Source organism: Cavia porcellus, unplaced genomic scaffold (assembly GCF_034190915.1).
Source record: "Cavia porcellus strain 051 isolate PalLab524CR breed Dunkin Hartley unplaced genomic scaffold, mCavPor4.1 scaffold_20, whole genome shotgun sequence".
In the NCBI taxonomy this organism is placed as follows: domain Eukaryota; kingdom Metazoa; phylum Chordata; class Mammalia; order Rodentia; family Caviidae; genus Cavia; species Cavia porcellus.
In genome coordinates, this window is record NW_026947503.1 from 45,176,277 (window position 1) to 45,195,147 (window position 18,871).

The 18,871-nt window shown below is 45.4% G+C and overlaps 1 protein-coding gene across 50 annotated transcripts in view; it reads left to right on the plus strand.

Moving 5' to 3' along the window:
* The window catches only part of Celf4 (CUGBP Elav-like family member 4), a 286,507-nt gene extending 280,418 nt beyond the window's left edge, over nt 1–6,089 (plus strand). For 31 of the 50 annotated variants that reach the window (XM_063232077.1, XM_063232068.1, XM_063232069.1 and 28 more), the window contains one exon: nt 5,108–6,089. Coding sequence is in view for 24 of the 50 variants with exons in the window: in XM_063232068.1 (XP_063088138.1) it covers nt 5,108–5,134 (27 nt within the window). In the remaining 26 variants the exon portion in view is untranslated. Of the gene's footprint in view, nt 1–3,029; nt 3,115–5,107 lie in introns of all 50 variants that reach the window. The other 19 variants (XR_010041570.1, XR_010041571.1, XM_063232055.1 and 16 more) reach the window with 1 other exon arrangement.
* Nucleotides 6,090–18,871: the final 12,782 nt, after the last annotated feature.

Here is an 18,871-nt window from a genome sequence, read left to right on the forward strand (position 1 = left end):
GTAGAAACACAATGTGTTGGTGGTAAAAAGCAAAGTCAGGCTAAGAGTGGGGCAGATCTGGGGGAGAGTGCCAGGCAAAACAGCCAAGGGGAACACAGTTGGATTCAGTTTCTTAAAATGAGACCCCAGATGGGGGCTGGGGACAGTATAGTTCTTCCTTATTGGTTTCTAGTCTTGTCCTTGTGCCTGCTCCTTGGCCATTTGGGTGCATTATCTCATGTTAAAATGGGAGTTTCTCCAAGAAATCTTTACCAGGAAACTAGAGAAGGAAAAGTGGCCAAAGATGTGGGTGTGGCAAGGCCCACACCCAACAGGCAGAGCATTACCACCCCAGAGCTGCCCAAGTCTAGAGATTGGCTCCCAAGTCCCCTGTTGTGCCATCAAGTTGACTGGCACACACTGGGCACCAACATCAGCATTGGTGCTCAACACTAGCATTGTTCTCTGAACACTAAGGTTCTATGGTTGAAGGAAGCACTAAGCAGGACTCTAGCTCTGTAGCTTTAGGCTTTGTAAGTGTGCTGTTGCACCACATCTGGAATGAGCTTTGTAGGCAGGAGTATTCCCTTGTGTCCTATGTGGGAAAGAGTGTAGCTTTGGGTTTTGGCCCTATCTGGTTGGAATCTAGTTGTTTTAGGATCTTGTGTTTGAATTGCTTCAGACTAGCCATAATTTTTGCACCCAGGTCAGTACGTTGGAGCTTCTCAGACTTGATTTAAGCTTCCCTATGCTGCTCACTCGTCCCATTGCCACTTCCAGAGTTCTGCTCTGTGAGGTGTCCCAGAGACTGGCACATATAGATGTAGCTGCACCCTAAGTAAGAGGGTAGCCAGCTGTGCACTTGGAGGAGCTTGGAAGAGGATCCTTGGGGGATTAATGGATTTGAGGCTATATTGTGTGGCAGGGCTAAGTATGGTAAAGGCTCATGAGGGTGTAAGAAAGTTCCCTACATTGAGCTTTCGGAAGAGAGACTGTATGTATTTAGTCTTGAGTCCAAGTACCCAGTGCAGTACCTGGCACCGAGGGGCAGCTAGGCTAGAGCTGGGGGAAAGAAAAGGAGCAACCAGAGTAGGAAGGATGAATGCCCATGATAGGTGCGGAACTGGTGAGGAGGGCCAGTGGGAGGGTTCCCAGAGTGTCCTTTAGTTGCAGATGCCATAGCTCATACTAATGACAAAACTCTCCTCAGTTCCCTTGGGCCTTTGTCTCATGCCAAAGGGACCTGCCAACTAGGCAGCCTGCAAAGCCTGAGAGGTTGGAAGTACAGATTACAGTGACATTGCAGGAGTGTCTTGGCATGTGATAGGCTCTGCTGCGAGTGAAGGAGAGCTGATGTTGCAAGAAAACAGAACCCAGCGTGGGTGGGGTAGGGGTCTGTGGAGAAAAGGGAGCTGGGGATGTTTCTGCGAAGGCTGAGCTGAGGGCTGTGGGCTCAAAAAGGTCATTGCTCAGCTCCTGCCCAGTTTATCTGCTGTGGAATTGTGAGACCCCTGGTCTCCCTTCCACTCTCCTTGAGGGAAAATGAAACAGTGGACGTCCACTGTCTGGGAGCCTGAGTGATGGCCTGAAAGCCACGTGAATGAGTCTGAAGGACAGAAGCTTTGGCTCAGGCTTCAGGACCACAGAGGTGATGGGGAGCAAGCTCATGGGTAACCATGGGGCATGGCAGAGTTGGAGATCCTGATTCGTGGGTAGGTCAGAGGACCGTGAAATAGAGAGAAAGGGAGGAGGCAGCTCCAGGCAGAGCAATTTGATGCTGCCTGATAGAGAAGGCGCACGTGCTCAGCAGCCATGAGGGCTTCACCTGCAAAGAAAGGTCAGGACCTAGCAGCTGGAGAGACAGTCTCAAAACCTGGGGGTAGAAGTGCAGGTGCAGAGAGGTAGAGGAGGAGTGAGGAGGAGGCACCCCTTCTGGTGGACCTATCCTGCAGGTCACCCTATATAGCCGTCCACGTGGTCCTTTTATGTGCCAGAGCCTTCCAAGGGCTTCATGGGCCCGGTTTGGTCAACTTGGGAACAAATCAAAGAGTGTGAGTCAATACTCACACAGAATGGGCAGTAGTGCCCAGCTTTGTTTACGGAATTTCAAGAACATTGATACAATTTATCCTAAATCTGAAAATGAAACATGATCATTTTTCCAAAGTTCTGAGGAAAGAGATGTGAGCAGACTGGAAGGGGAAGGATCACACCACCCCATTGTGGGTGCTCATGTTGCCTGGGGACACCCTTCCCTAGGGTGGGGTCCAGGTGGGATCCATAGGTGGGAGGGCTGAGCTGCTGCCCCTGTGGACCCTATAGCAGAGTGTCTCAGGGACACAACTCACCTTACCCAGTCTTCGACCCAGTCAGGACCAGGGGTGGCCCTGACTGGCTCCCCTGGCTGGTTCTCAGGCTGAAGTCACAAAAAGCAAAACTGGGGTGGTATGGAGAGCTCTGCATCTGGGGGAGAAAGAATCCAGGGTGTTAACAGAGCTTGCTCCCTGAGATCTGCTTGCCGGCCACGGTGGTTTGAGGGGCTGTTTTATTTTTCCTGGCCTCCTTGCTAAACCGCCTGTGCCCGCCTCCTCTTCCCACCGCATGATGGATGCCCTTAGTGGCCCTGTGTGAGGTTCTGCCGCTGTTCACAGTGTATCATGTGTCTGCATCAACAGCTGTGTGCGTATTGTGTGTGTGTTGACGTGCCCATGTTGTCTGTCGCTGGCTTCCTCCATCCTTTGAGTTCTTTTCAGTTCCCTTATGATTTGACTGCGTTCTCTCATCTGAGCTTCTAGATTGATGCTGTGGTCTGGTGCTGTATAAATATTTTTCCTTTTAATTTTGTTTTAACTTCTTCCTTGCCCTTCTTCACCCTCAACCCAACTCTCCTTCCCCGGGCCACACTCCTGACCCCACCCAACCTCCCCCTGCCCCTTCCCTCCCCCTGCCCAAACTCTCTTGTCCTCTCTTTCTCTCTCTCTACATATATAAATATATATATAAATCTTTTCTTCTTTTGTCATTCAATCAAATTCCAACAACCCAACCAGGGCCAGTCAAATCCACCACAGTCTCGCGCTGAGCTAGGAATAAAGTTCACGTAATCACATGAGAGTGGAGAAAAGTCCCCCATCCGTAAGTTCAAATCAACTCAAAGTTCACAGTGTGACATGATGGCGTCATGTAACAAGGCTAAGAATCGGTTGCATGACAATTGCCGTCAAGTTTCGTGGAGGTGCTGTGATTGGAGCGTTTTTCTTGGATGTCGTATCCGTTGATGATTGGCCAGTCATGATCACACGTGCATTTTCTTGACTTTTGTGCTGCCACAATCTTTTTTGCTGTGCTCATTTTCGTTTTGTTCTTGGTGCTTGCAGTGGTTTTACTTTCTGTTGTTTGGTTTTTCTTGTTCAGCTTTTTTTATGCTTCTCTAGATGTCACTTAGAGAAAAAAAAAAAAAAACTAAAGAACAAAAAATAAGTAAAAATAAAGATGAATTCCTGAATTACAAACATGGGATCGTTTAACTGTGCAAACCATTATTTTTTTCTTAAAAATAAGGAAAACATCTTAAAACTATCTATGCGTGGTTGATTTACTTGCACTTGAAAATATTGTGATTTTATTTTTTTCTAGAAATTTGGGGGCCTTTTTCAATTGACACTTCCTAGGTCTGGTCTTTTTCCAGTTAGGCTATTTTAAATCTCACCTCAAAAGGAAAAACCAAAACTAAAACCAAAATATCTACAGTAATGAAATGATACAAAAAATTCTAAACCAAAAACAAAACAAAACTACAGTAAAAGCCAGAGGCCTCTGACAGAGAGCCCAGTAACAATTGTAAGGTTTGTATTATAGCCGCTTCTGCTAAATTCAATGTGGGGAGGGGGGTGGAGGCCTGGGGGTTTGGGAGGGCTTTTTTGGTTGGTTTGGAAGAAACAGTTCTGATAAAAGCAAAATGCACCTTTTTATTTACAACTGAAAAAGGGTCCTTGACAAGTGTTTTTTAATTTTATTATTATTTTATTTGGTGTTGTAATTGTTTAGACTGCTGTGTACGGTTTGCTGTTTGTTGAATCAACAGTGTGAAAAACCTGCCAGCATGGATTGATATACGCATGACGTTGCCCCCTCAACTGGGGGCTTTGCAGTTCTAACTTTCTTGATGTAACCAGTCACCCCATGTATAAGTGGAAGCTGCTTGCTAGAATGGAGATGAGTCTCATTTGTTAATTCACAATGATTAAGCATTTGCCTTCTGATTCTAGTCAGATCATGATTGTTTTCTTAAAAGCAAAACAAAATACCAAAATGCCACCATTCCAAACGAAATAAAAAACTGTTGGAGTTAATTTATTTAAGATTGATAATTAAATCTGTTCTGACCTTTTTTAGGTTTTCCTGACCAGTCCCTAAAGTTCTGAATTTCCTCTAAATTCGCTGGCATGTATGAGAAAAGTCTTATGTATGTGTGTATCTGTATATATATGCATATACATATACACATATCCATGTGTACCCACATATGTGCAGGTGACTATATTCTACACATATATCCAGATATACATATATATACACAGCCTCGCAAATGATAACTGACTTTGGGGGAAAAAGTGGTTGGCTGGAAACTGGGCAAGGATTCTGCAAAATTCAAGTCATGGGTCTGTCTGCCTTATTTTCCTCAAACTGGGGAAGAGTGGGTGAGGTATATAGATTTTTTGCTCTCTTGTTTGCTAGGCTTCTGTATACATATTGTATCTGGGCTAGATCCCTCAGGGACAAGTTTAATTATGAATTCATATCCCACAGTCCCAAATTCTTCCCTTAGATCTAGTCATCCCTCAATCCAGAACTCTAAAGAAACCCAAATCAAGAACTCTCCCAACGACTAAACCTCAGCTACACCCATCACCACCAGACACCCAGTGGCTTCTTACTCTGAATAGAAGAGCAAATTTCTTTCGATTGTATCATGATCATGACTAATTCTCATACTGATCTCTCTTCCTTCCCTCCTGCCATCCCCCAGAGCTCCCATCCTACTCCCCCAAGGCAGGTTCCTATTGGTGTTTGGATGCGTTTGTGTTTTCTCTTTTGGCTTAATCAGCCCTGATTTTCTTCATTTTAGGGCAGGATGCTGAACGGGCTACATTAAAAAACAAACCTCTCTCTCTCTCTATTTATAAATGAGAACTGTTGGATGACACCTTTGACATATCAGCCAATATCAATCAAGCTGAAGACTCCAGACACTCTGTGTGACTGTAACATTTCTTCAAGGAAAGTATAGCGTCTATGGAGTTCAGAGGGCACGTGTTTGGGGGAAAAACACACATGACATAAAAGAAGACGACGAAGAAGAAAAATGAGAAAAAAAAACACAAAAAAAGGCAACTTTTAAACAAAGTAACGTGAGACCAGACGGGGAGGCTGAAGGGCTGGGCACTGGGAGGAGACGCTGCTGCTCATCGATCCCTGGGCTTTTCCAGCCTTGGGCGCCTGAGGCAGGCGGGGCAAGTGTGCTGTGGGGCCTGGTCCCCAGGAGCGGCTGGGAGGCCGCTTTATCTGTCATTCCTTTAGCTATTTAGGGACCAAAGGACCAAACTTTTTATTGCAGATGTGTAGCTCTATGTCAAATAGAGGGGGAATGGAGAACTACCTCCTTCCTGCCTCCTGGCTGTTCTTGAAACAGCTTAGAGCGATTCTATGAAAAATGTAATAAAAAAAAAAACTTTAAAAAAACACACAAAAAACAAAAAACAAAAAAAAAAAAAGAAAAAAAATAATGCTTCAATGCTTTTGAAACAGCAAGATACTAGTTCTTTGATACTTTGAGAGGCGCTTTGATTACCCTCATTGAAGTCTATGACACTTTCCTATGGTTTTCTGTATTATATGTCTGGATGGAGCTGTTAAGATGAACAGATTGGTGGATCGTTGGGGAAAGCAACAAAAGTATTAAAACTCATTAACTGTGAAGTGTGAGAACATAAGGAGGGGAACAAAGGGACTTCCAAGGCAAGGTAATTGTTGTGAAAAGTCTGTAAATGCTTCTAACTCTTCCCCCTCTTAAAAATCCTAATAGTTGTACAGAATTTTAAAAAGGAAAAGTTTAAAATACCTATATAATAGAAGAAAAATTAGAGGAAAGCAAAAAAATAAAAAAAAAAGAAAAAAGAAAAAAAAATCTATAGAAGTTAGCGTTACTGCTAAAATCCCAGATGTTGTAGGACTGTACTTTTGTAGAGTTTAGACTGAGCATCAATCCCTTCTCCCCGCGAGTGCTGCCGGACGCCGATGTCCCCGAGGGCCAGGCCGGACTCTCCCAGACCTGCGGGCTCCCGGCTGCTGCGCGCCAGGGACGGGAAGGGCCCTCGCCGCCCGCCGCCGCCGCCGCCGCCGCCGCCTCTCCTCGCCCTGGGAGCCGCGCTCGCTCGCTCTCCGCAAGCCCTCGACACCTCCCGCTTCACTCGCCGCCTTCCATGCTTGTTCCAGAGACTTTCCGGGCCAGGGAGAACTGGGAACTTTCATCTTAAAACTAGACAACACACACACACACAAACCTTAAAAAAAAATTTAAAAAAAAAAGAGAGAGAAAAATAAACAATCTTTGAAGAATTTCTGAAACTGTTTACAAGGAATTTTGAAAAACAGGGATGTTTAAATGATGCCGGCTCTGTTTTTCTGTAAATAAATTTGCATATTTTGTAGGACTTTTAATTGTAATGATAGAGAAAAAACAAGGAAAACTATTTAATGAAAGCACGATATTTATCTTTGGTAAATGACTTTAGAGCAGTTAAAGACATTGCTTAAAAACTCAGAATCAGAAAAAACACTGAATTATTTAAGAACACATATATTTTAAAGTATATCATATTTATTATAATTTATTTACACCTTGGGAAGACTTGCTTTGGCATTCCGCCTCAAAAACTTCTCATTGATGACCAGTTCATCTGGAGGCCAGAGGGACGCGCAGACCTACCATTTTTTTTTTCTTAAGAACAAATTTCCGACTCCTCTCAGGTCTCCTGTCTTTCCGTTCTGTCTATTTTGTTATCGTTGTTTTAATTTTCTTTTTCTTTTTCTTGACTCCTCATTTTAGGATGTCCAGATGTTGTAAAAAAAAAAAAAAAAAACACAAAGCGAAACAACTGCAGTTCAGTACAACTGCTCTTTTCACACTCAACTCCCTAAAACTCCTTGTAACCTTCTGTAACTATTGGATGACGCTTTCTCCAGCTTAGCCCTAAATAAAGCACAGTTTAAAAAAAAAAAAAGAAAGACTCCTCTTCATAGTTCTCTGCTTCTCGGATTCTAATCAGCTGTCTCAAGTCCCAAGGTTCACCCTCCCGTGGGAAGTCTTCCTCCTCCCTGAATTCCTCAACCACCAGGGCCTGGGTGTGAGCCTTAGCCCTGGGGCTCCTTCTTGGTGGTGAAGATAACCATACAAGGAAGTCCTGTTCCGTCCCAAGAAAAATCTCTCTCCACTGCCCTGGGTCTCTGAAAGTCTCTCTACCATTTGTCTGTGCAGAGATGGCATGGAGAGGGTACAGTGCCTAGACGACAGGATTCCCCTTTCCTCTCTGACGAGGAAAGCAGCACGGCCACCTGACCTGAAGGCAGACCAAGAGCTGGGGTGGGGATGGAGGAGAGGGACAGGAGAATGGCGAAGGGGAAGAGTGGGCAATTCCAGATTTGCCACCAAGCCTTTTGTCCTTGGTCCTGTAGATTCCATTTCTTGGACATTTTGTGTTGGTGGCCAAAACAGGATTCTAGATGGTGTCCTCTGAGTGTACTGGAAAGGGCCATGGAAAGAGGATCCGGGCCTTGCTCTGGGGAACTCCCTGGGGAATCATCACACACACACACACACACACACACACACACACACACACACACAGACATAACACAGAGAACTGTCCGAATCCTGAGTACCTAGAGTCTCAGAGGGAAGAGTATTTCTAGGAGTGATATGAAGCAGAAAGGGCTGTCTTCTGAGGCAGGAGCCGGGACAGTTGTTCCATACACATGCCTTTGTCAGGTCATCCAGGGAGGGACCTTCTCAATTCTGCCTACTCAGTCCTACCTTCAGCCTGGTCTAGGGATGATGGCAGACTCCCTCCAGGGGTCTCTGTCACTCTCCAGGATGAAGGGTGGGGATGCGGTGAGGTTTCAGATGTTTGGGGGAAGAGATTTGCCCTGGGCAGACAGGGCTTCTGTCTGGGCCCTCCTCCTGTAGGGTGCTGGTGTTGAGCAGAGCTCAGAGCCAGCTGCCAAGCAATACCTGGACCCTCCCTCTTCCACCCTCTTTTCCAGCCTCTCCCAAGGCCAGGGGCCAAGTGTCTGCCTGCAGAGGAAAGACCTTTTCAACTCAGTTAAGGCAGACAGGCCTTCAAGCCTTGACCTCAGTGTGGAGACGGTTCTGAGAGAGGCACTGTTTCATAAATTAATCTCTCCTTCTCTGCTCACCAGGCTGTGAGTCCGAAAGATACCTGCTCTGCCCACCCCAGGGAGCTGGACTTCTTGGAAGTTAGCTTCCAGGGCCAGACTGAGTGTAATGTGAAGAACAGAAAGGTGTTTTCTAAGGAATTTCCTGGGAGTAAAGGGGGCTCTGTGGGTTTTAACCTGACTCCAAAACTGATTTCTGTTGGATTTTTACAGCTGAAAGTAAGTCACTGCCTTACTCACCAGTCACTCCCAGGCCAGCCCCCGGGAGCCTCCCCAAACTTATTTCTTTGTACCCACCCCTATCCCTATACTCCTGGGTGGGGGACACAACTTCCTCTACAGCCACTAAAGGTGCTGTGGTTCAGCAGAACAGGGACACTGGAAGCTGCCATCGAAGAGGAGCTGAGAAGCTTGTTGGCCAGTTTTACCTTTTCTGGGCCTGGTTGACTGAGTAAGAAAGATGGAATCATCAGAGCCAGATGTAAATATGCCAGTACCATAAAATACACATTCTAATTAAAAACTACACACCAAATGATTAATCTACGTATGGTACACTTGAGAGGAAATGCATCTATTAACCTTTGAGAGGACAGCCACAAATTCCTTGAAAATTTGTTGCAAACTCTTAGATCCCTTTGCACACAATTACAGAGAGCCGAGAATCCCTCCAGCTTTTCCATCCCTCCCTGGTGAAGAGCTCTTGAGCTGGAGGGTCAAGAACACCCAAGGCATTGTCATCAGTGTCTGCCCATACGCTGGCATTTATTCCTCTGCTAGCGTCTGCCTGCAGTGTGCGGTTATTTCACAGCTCTTCTGATTGGAACAGATCTTTGCTTTGTTATTATAAACTTTTTATTTCAAGCATAATAACTCCAAGTGGACACACCTGTGTAGTGCACCACCACGTGCCCTCCCTCTAGCTTTGGCACCCATCAGCTGTGAATCAGTTTGACACAGATCCCAGGTACCAATTGTTTCATCGTTAGATGCCTCAGTTTCCCCTCAATGTTTTCTGTGCTGCATGGCTGGAGGTGAGGTATTCAGACAATTTGGATCTCCGCAGCCTTCTTTGAGGTCCCTCTAGCACCCCCACAGGTTGCCTAGCCCTGTCTCACTTGCAGAGTCCTTTCACTCTTCCTCTGTCCCTTTGTAATCACAACTTTTCCCTCGCTTTTGTCTTCTCTCCCTTTTACCCTCCCATCTCTAACACTAGTATGAAAAATATTTATTGAGACATAAGAGCTCCCATCCCTTTCTCTGTTTTATTCCATTCTGAGCAAGACCACATCCCCTCCCTCATGCAAAACATCAGAATGGACATAGGCCCTGCATAACTTCCTCACCTCCCAGTGAGGCCCAGGCTGTTGGTGCTGGCCTGAGCAGGTCCACAGTTCTTCATGGCACAGGGACTGCAGAGCCTGTGTTCAGATCACACCAGGGTGTGCCCAGATGAACATGCCCAGTTTGTTGTCTACCTGGTAAGGTGGCTGGCGGGCCATGCGAGGGTCAGTGAGTTTAGGGGCCCAGCTTAGCCCATGGCAACAGCATGGGACTTGGTTATGAATGCCACTTGGCCATTTCCCAAAATGGAAACCATCCCCAAATAAAAATTACTAGCTGCCATTGTTGCACCACCTCCAACGGATTACTAACTTCTGGCAGGCAGATTTTTAATCAGTGTTGTTGATTCACTGCCTACATAGACAAATTATAGATGACTGAAGGCTTATGCCAAGAAGTAGGTGTTTTGAAAATGTTTATTAAGTAGTACTAGTGGCACATCTGGAGTAAGTGCCCAGCCAATGGTCCTTCATCCCCATGGGGTTTGCAAGTATACGTGCTTTAATTTCATAGTTTCTCTCTGGTGATCTTTCCTCTAGTGTCCTAATCTCTCCTCCCTTTTCCTTTCAAATCCTTCCTTTCCGTCTGTCCTCCGAATCTCTGGTCCTCAGTTCTCCCAGCTCTCCAGGCCCCCTTATTATCCTCACTTCTTTCTCCTGTGGTCCTCATTATTTGTCTATGCTGAGAACTCTGACCAACTCCACCTCTGCTCCCACTCTTTGTGATTTGCCAAGACTGGGAAAGAGGTGGTTAGGCTAGGGTCTCAGTGTGCAAAGGCATGGGCTTTGACTCCAGACCATAATTTGGAACCTAGTTCTTTTGAGTACCTTCCGTGTCATTAGGGAAATGTTACTTAATCTCTCTGAGCCTCAATTTCCTTATCTCTAACATTGGGGTAATACCCCCCCGCAAAGTGTTGAGAAGTAGGTGAGGTGCATCTACACACTGCTCTATCCCACTCCAAGGATCTTCAGAGTGGGAAATGACTTTATATTGCTGGTATCTCCAATGATATTTCCTCCTTCCCTACCTTAATTCCACTTCATTGACAATTCACATTGACCAACCGAAGCATGCTTGAACTTGACACCAGGCCAGTTAGGTCATTTTCCGGAACTTTCAGTGAGACAGTGCCACTCCTAGAGCATTCCTGTCATGTTGAAGTGCACACACCTTTGGCTCTCACTGCTCTTTGCCAGAGACCCCAATTAGCTGGCGATCTTAAGCCACTTCCCCTTTCTGCCCTCTCATTTTCCCAAGAGCATTCCCAAGGCCACCATGGCTTCTGCTGCCTGCAGCTTTCCTCCTCCTGGTTCACATGGCCTCAGGCTACATACTAATTTGGTCTGTGCATTTAAACATTTTCAAATCTATTTTCTGAATAGGTAACATATTCCTATACTTCAAAAGCAGGAAAAAGGATAAAATGAATTCAGTCACCATCCCCTTACTACAGGCAGCTAGCAGAGCCAGTTGTTCCTGTACTCTGATGATTAAGGGTGTGGATGCGGGGTGTGTTGGTGGCAGGAAGAGTTTCGTCCCATTTCCAGTAGGGAGACAGCTAGGCAGTCATAAGCCCAGGCTATGGGATGCTGGGGACCCAAGTGGCAACATCTGCATTGACCTGGATGTCAGTCTGTTTCCTCCCTTCTCTCCTTGATTATCTGAACTGGAACTGGAGTTCCTGAGGGGGTCAGTGACAAGCTGCTGAACGCGTAGCTAGCGGCTGCATAGTTCTTCCACTGGCGGGACCTGCTGGGAGCGAATAGGCACAAGAGGGACAGCATGGAGAGAGAGAGCCAAAACTCTACAACTCCAGGCATCTTTCTTATTAACAAGGAGAGGAAATCAAAAGAAGTAAATGCCACACTTACTAATGTTTTCTGCAGCTACTTGAAATTTGAAAACCTTTTGGGCTATAATAGCTCTATTTCTTAGGACATTGAACTTCAGAGAAAAAGAAAATTCTTAAGAGTGGTGTAAAGTGGTCCTCCATCTCTCAGGATAAAAAGAACATATTAACCATCTTTTCTATGTCTCAGAATAAAGAGGGCATATTAACCATCTTTGAAGGTCCTGCATTCCTCTAATCGAGGTAGGAAGATATCTTTTGTCCTTAGGAGCTCCAGTATGATTCATATTTGCCATTGCTTCTCTCTCCTTCCCTCTTGAGGCCTGGCTCTGGGGCCAACCTGCTCTGTCTTCTACTTTCTGCATTCCTCTTGAGACCAGAGAAGCCTCAAAAGGGAGGTGTAGGCAGGAGGAGGCTCAAGAAGGATGCTCAGGGCTTCAGGGGGCATCCTTTTTCTTTGGGTTAGATTTGGGTCACATAGATTCTGTTTTTAAATGAAACTTACAATAATAGGACAATGCTCAGCCAATAGTTGTAGTCTCCATATCAAGTTCCAGCACTGTCTATGGACCACGGTTGAAGAGGTTAAACAGCACACAAACAAACAGCCATCTTCTGGGCACAGTATGATGTGTGCTATGGTATTCTCTAATCCGGGACATTATTCTTCAAGGTGCTATCACCTTACTTTACAGATGAACAATCAGAAGCTTGGATAAGATAGATAACTTGTCCCAGATCACACTGCAAGAAAGTAATGGACCAGGATTAAAAGCATTGACACTCATGCCCTTATATGAGGTTCCCGAACAAGCAAAAGACAACTTCTGGGCAATGTTTTGGAATTGTGTGTGGGCCCAGGTAGTCCAGGAGAGGGGAAGCAGTTGGCTTCAAATGGGGAGGAGGAGATACCTGGGCCAAATTTTGGATGGTGAGCAGGTATTAAATGGACCTCATGGTGAGGGTCATGACACAGTAAGACCTTCTGAAGAACGCCGAGGTATCTTAGGCAGGTGGAGAAGAGAAAGGGCCTTGTTTAAAACCAACACACTTAAAATCTATCACTGAGACCATCTCAATTATCTTTGGATGACCCTAGGCCCTTTGGTACAGATGAGTGGAAATGGAAAGTAGAGGTCCCATGTTGAGCTGCGGAGCTGAGGATTGAACCCTGGGTTTTCTGACAGATTCTATGCTTGGAATCACCATATTGCATTGGAAAAGACTCCTTGTGAAAGGCTCATATATGGTTTACTTGTGGTTCAGAAGCTCCTCTGATGTGTTTTCCTTGAGCAAAGACACACAGCCCTAACTGCAGGACAGAAGAATGGAGTCAAACCTGTCCAGAAAGGCTCAGTCTTCTTTGGCCTCAGCTTCTTCTGCTGAAAAGTGAGCCCTAGGCCTCCAGGATTTGACCCAACTCAGGTGTGCCCAGAACTCTCTGGCAGAAGCTGGGACTGGGCAGTAGAGAAGAGAAGAGTGAGGGCAGAGGAGGCACATGATGTGAGTATCCACAGCCCAGCCCTACAGATAAGAGTCATCTTACGAGGGGAGGACTCAACACAGGATTTCACCTACCACCTTATTCTGCCCCTTACTCTAGGCAGAAGACTTTGCTGCTCTGCTCTGGCTGCTGAATGACTTTAGGAGGTCTCTGGATTTGAGGCATCCCTTTGGTAAAAACTACTTCAGATCCTGTATCTTTAGCATTGACCTTAATGCCTGGCACAGAGCAAGAGTTAGATAAGTTTAATGAATGCAAGAAAGGGTGGGGTAGGAGGAGGGATGCCTTATATAGGGCCCTTCTGAAACACTCTGTGCCTGGTACACTCAGCAAGGCCTTTCTGGATGATGGGCATGTGGGGAAGGGTCCCACTGGGGCTCTGAAATTTGGCTTATGGACACTGGTTCTCATGCTATACAGACTGCTCACCATGTCAGTCCTTCCTGCCCCTTTAAGTCAGTGGAGGGCCCATGTGTTCCAGGGGACTCTACTGCAAACTGACCCCCTATCTTCTGATCTTTGTCCTCCAAATGAGGACTCCTTTACATCCTGCTCTGTGTTGATCGGTGTATGTAGTTTTCACCCCAGCCAAAGGCCCTGAGGACACAAAATGAATCATCTCCTTTCCCAGTCTCCCTCCTAGTAGAAAACCTGGAAAGGCCGCAGTAGAAGAATAAGGATTTAAAGGCCATGTGCCAAACCATCAGTGGATGATGGAACCAGAGATGAAAAACAGTGTTTCCACAGTCTCAAAATATCCCCTCATGAGATAGTTATAAGTTACCAAGGAAAAGTTAGTTATTTTACAATGGAGAAAACTGGCCAGACCCATTTAACCAGGTGATCGAAGTTACTGTCGCCTGGAATGTTACAAAGCTATCAAGGACATCTTGGCCTTCAGTGCTAAAGAAGACATTACGTCACTTATTCTTATTAAAAATGTGTAACCTGAATCTAATCATCAGAAGATATCTGACAAACCCAAATTACAGACTATTCTACAAAATAACAACAGTGTGAACTTGGGATCCTGTGTTGGGGCCTTGATCAGGATTTGTTGATTTCTCTCTCTCTCTCTTTTTTTTTTTTTAATGAGGGATATTAGCACAACAGTTGGAAAAATTTAAATATGATCCATAGGTTAGATGGTGATACTGTAGTATTTATTTTGGTCATTGAGTTTTTCTTGTTTTTATGAAATATATGAGCTTTTTGGAAAAGGAAGGGTATTAGATCTGCAATACTTTTAAATATTTCAGGAAAAATGCTATTTTTTGGTATTTATATGTGTTTAATAAAATGGGAGTGACAAAGTTAACAGTATTGACTTGGGGAAGATGGGTTAAGGGTATATAAGAATTTCTATTATTTCTAACACTTTTCTGTAATCTGACTTCAAAATAAAATGTTAGGGGCTGGGGATTTAGCTCAGCGGCATAAGCACCTGCCTTGCAAGCAGGCGGTCGTGAGTTCCATCCCCGGTACCGATAAAAAGTTAAAAAAAAAATAAAATAAAGGGGAAGACATGGCCAGTGTGAACTTTAGCTGGGTCAGCCTGAGGGATTAATTCCCGGGCCACATTCTTGTGTCCTAGGCCATCTGATGAGGCCACCATGGGTTAACTGCAGCCCATTAAGGAAACATTAAGTAACCCTGGCTCAGAACCAGCTGGGAGCACCATTGCTACCATTCTACCCGGAAGCAGCCTGACAGCTAAACAAGTGAAAAACACCACTAGACATTGTGTTTTAAAGAGAAAAGCACAGATATGAAAGAACCGGAGATGGGGAGTAGAGGCTACTGGAGGAAGATGAAGAAGGAAGGGCCATGAGCCGCTCACAGGCACCACAGGGATGACTATGTGGGCCACAGTTGAGGTCCCAGCCGTGGGACAGCTCTCAGCTCTACTTGCAACAGATACTCCACCAGGCTAGTCTGGAGCTTGAAGAACCCTGAAGAGCCAGGGCCCTGCAGGGAGCATGGAGGCTCCAGCTGGAGGGAGACAGAGAGTAAATGGCACTCTGCAACTGGGACAAGGTGGCACTGGGCTGCCTGCTGGAGACTAAGTAGGGGCTGAGAGCACTGCCCAAGCGTTTGGCAGTTAGTGGGATACAGCAATGGCTGGAAGCTGGCAGGCCCAGATCTCCTGGTGTTGTAGAGTCCCCAGGTCTCCATCTTCAAAGGGGCCAAATGTCCCTTGTCTGCCTTCACATAAGCTGTGAGCACATCTGGTATGTATAAAATTCTGCACAATTTTGGGTATGTGGGAGAACTTTCATCAAATACCACAGATTTAAACTAGGCAAGGGCAAAGGCAGGTATCATATCTGCAGTCTACCTCAGGCACACAGAGGCACTTTGTTTAGAGTGGTGAAGGAACTTACAATGCATATGTCACACAGCTATACTAGCAGAACAGCAACTTGAAGCTAGGCCTCTGACAGAGCGCTAGGGAAACTGGTGAGTGGCTAAGGATTGGTATCTATGCAGGCTTTCCCCCACAGGGCTCAAGGCATACACACAAGGCTATCCATGAGCTCATTCTCCTTGGGGTGCTTTCTGTCTGTGGCTTTAAACACACTGCTCCTCTGGCTGGTAAGAGGCTGCTGTTCAGGCATCTGGCTGAACTGGCCTTAGCAAATCTAATTGCAGTTCAACTTGACCTGCCTTACTGCACTAACATTGCTAGAAGTTAGGAGCTGTATCCCTGCACTTTGCCTAGCATATAGTGTACAGACAGAACATGCTTCAGCATGTACCAGTGGTTCCTGAATATTTTGGATCGCAGATTCCTTGACAGTTTGATGAAAGCCATGAATATTCTGGTCCAGGTATGCTCCCAAGGTAAGGAGTGAAGAGAGTAGAGAGAATTTATGAGGCTAATTCACTATTCAGACTGATGGTTTCATCATTTTTTTTTTTTTTTACTGGATTCCCACTCTGATACCTGCCTATAGACAGAACATGACAGAAGGCCATTGGAGTCCCTAACCCCACTTCTACACTCAAAGACCCTTTCTAAACTCTGGTAGAAGACTAGGGGGGCTGCAGTGCCAGCTGGATCCTTCCCTGGTGTGGCTGCTCCTTGCATTCAGGGCAGAAGCATGCAGCTTTCTGCTTAATACCACTGTTCCCAAGAACCTTCTCACACTCATCACTGCCTAACATTTCCCCTCTAACACAGTAAATCTCCTTCTGTTATTCTCTAACTCGACGTAGTAAGATGTGTCATTTTGAGAAGAAATACATAATGGTATATTAGGGGAATCGTGGATCTCCTCATTCATGCTTAGAAAAAATTTATTACAATGTAAGAAAGTCTGAATAGCATACATTTATTATAATGATTTAACACTTCTAGCACTTGAGTTAAAAATGTTCCTCCATAAATAACTGTCCCTGAAAAACATAGCAAATTTATATAGTTTACCATTTCCCAATGTTATATAAATCCAAGTTTAAATCACTTGCAGCTGGGATAATGCAGAAAGTGGGGCTGTGGTGTTCATCCTATCTCACCTGGCAGGCTGAGAAAGCCAGCCTCCTCTTCCTCAGTTCCCTCATCTCAGCCCTGGACTGACTCCCTTGAGGCTTCAGGAAGATTGAGAATGAGGAAAAGGACAAGGGTGGCACCTGGAAAATCAATAAAAGGGAACCAGGTTACTAACTGCAGAAGTGAAAGGCCCAGGTTACACTGGCAGTGGCAAGGCCATGGGATCTGTCTGGTGGTGCCAGTGTGGTGTCAGCAGGAGAGTTGGATCTGGACTGCAGGAGAGGGGAAATGAGAGGACAGCCCTGATCCAATGCTAGCTCCCCATCAGGGTCTGGTCTTCTGGTTAGCCAATGACCTCCTCTACTTTCTCCCAAATGCCAACATTGCTCTTTACTCCTAGGCCTCTGTTTAGTCCATGTTCCAAGTAGCCCTTCTCAGTGCCTCTAGTTCCTCTCTGGCAGCCCCTGCCAGCTCCACTCTCATAAGCACTTTGTGTTTGTTATGTGGCTTTTCTCTGGGCTAGTTTAGAGAGTTAAGTGCTAGTGTGTTTCTGTAAGTCATATGCTCCTTGGGAAGCCAGGCACCTTCATTTTTATGGGTGACTTTATAAATTGTATGTAAGAGGGGCTGGGGATTTAGCTCAGTGGCATAAGCGCCTGCCTTGCAAGTGTGTGGTCATGAGTTTGATCTCTGGTACCAATAAAAAAGAAAAAGACAAAAAAAAAATTAAAAAAAAATAAATTGTATATGAGGCTGAGGGCTTAAACAACTTGCCTAAATGTAAACATATCACAAGTGTTAAGGCTGGGGTTTTAGTCATTTTTCTTGTCTTTGAGACACAATACCTGACACTCAAAAATTAAAGGGGGAAATGTTTATTTTGCAAAGCTTATTTTTAGAGGATTTAGTTCATAATCAGCTGGCTCCAAAGCAGGAACGACATGGTGGAAGGGTCTAATAGAAGAAAGCTGCTCATGTCATGGTAGCCAGGAAGCAGAAAGAGAAGGGAGGAGCCAAGGAGAGAGATATTCTTACAGGTCACACACCTGTGACCTATCTTTCCTGAGGTGGCACCACTGCCTAACAGCATATTCAGCTATGAACTCATTAGTGGACGAGTCCACTGATGAGTACAGTGCCCCTGTAATCCAATCACCTTTCAAAAGCTCCATCTCTGAGCACATGAGAATTTTGAGGGGACATTCTAGATCTAGACCACAACAGCTGGATTCTTCAAAGTATATAAATGTTTTATTTGAACACTTGAAATTCTAATACGGAAGACAAGAGTGTACAAAGCAATATGGCACCAAGCAAGCTGGGCCATCATGGAGGCTCTGCAAAGTATTGCTGGAAGAACAAGTATGTAATGCCTGGGAGACCAGGAAAACTTCATGGGAGTGGATCTTGGAAAGAGTCACAGGAAGAGATGGATCGGGGAAAGCCACACAGGCAGGAAAGAGCAGCTATTGGGAAATAGTCAAGCAGTGAACTACAGAAGGGAGCAGAGGAAGGCTGGGGGCGAGGTGGAAGAGGTGGGGTGTGATGCCCAATGTGCTGGTGTGTTTCTCTAAGGCATGTGGTCCTTGCCCTGTCAGCACTGGGGAGTCCTTTGGATTTTTAAGCAGGAAAGTTAAAAATATTAAATTCGTAAGAAAGTAAATGTCATTGTAGAGATGGGACTGGGGAGGGAACAATGGAAGTGTCTGAATCCCACCCTCCCCCAATCTGCTCAGTATGTTTCTCATTTTCTTCCTTGTTGAGAGAGCTGCGAAGGATACTGGACTTTGGAGCCGTAAGTCTGTTTCATTTCTTTTCTCTCTTGTACCTACATACCTACCTAGCTACAATATCTGATAAATAATGGCCGAGGGCTTACAATGAACAAGGAATCATGCTGAGTTCTGAGGAGCTAGGGATGAATAAGACTGACATCTCATCCTGGCCACCTGGGTTTAGAATCCAAAGGAGAAATGAGGCAAGTCAATAGGCTCTCCAGCACAGCAGGATACACAGAAGGCTGAGGAAGCTCATGAGGAGGATGAGGTAAAAGTATCACAGTGCCTTCAGGAACTAGTGGAAGTTCAAAGGGGCTGCAGCACAGAGTGTGAGGGGAAAGAATGTGAATAGAAGGGGCTGCAGATCTGAAGACTTCAGTAGGCCAAATCATGAAAACCATGTGCACTATGTTCAGAAGCCAGGACTCCTGAGGGCAATGAGAAACAAAAACATTCCACTAGGGTGT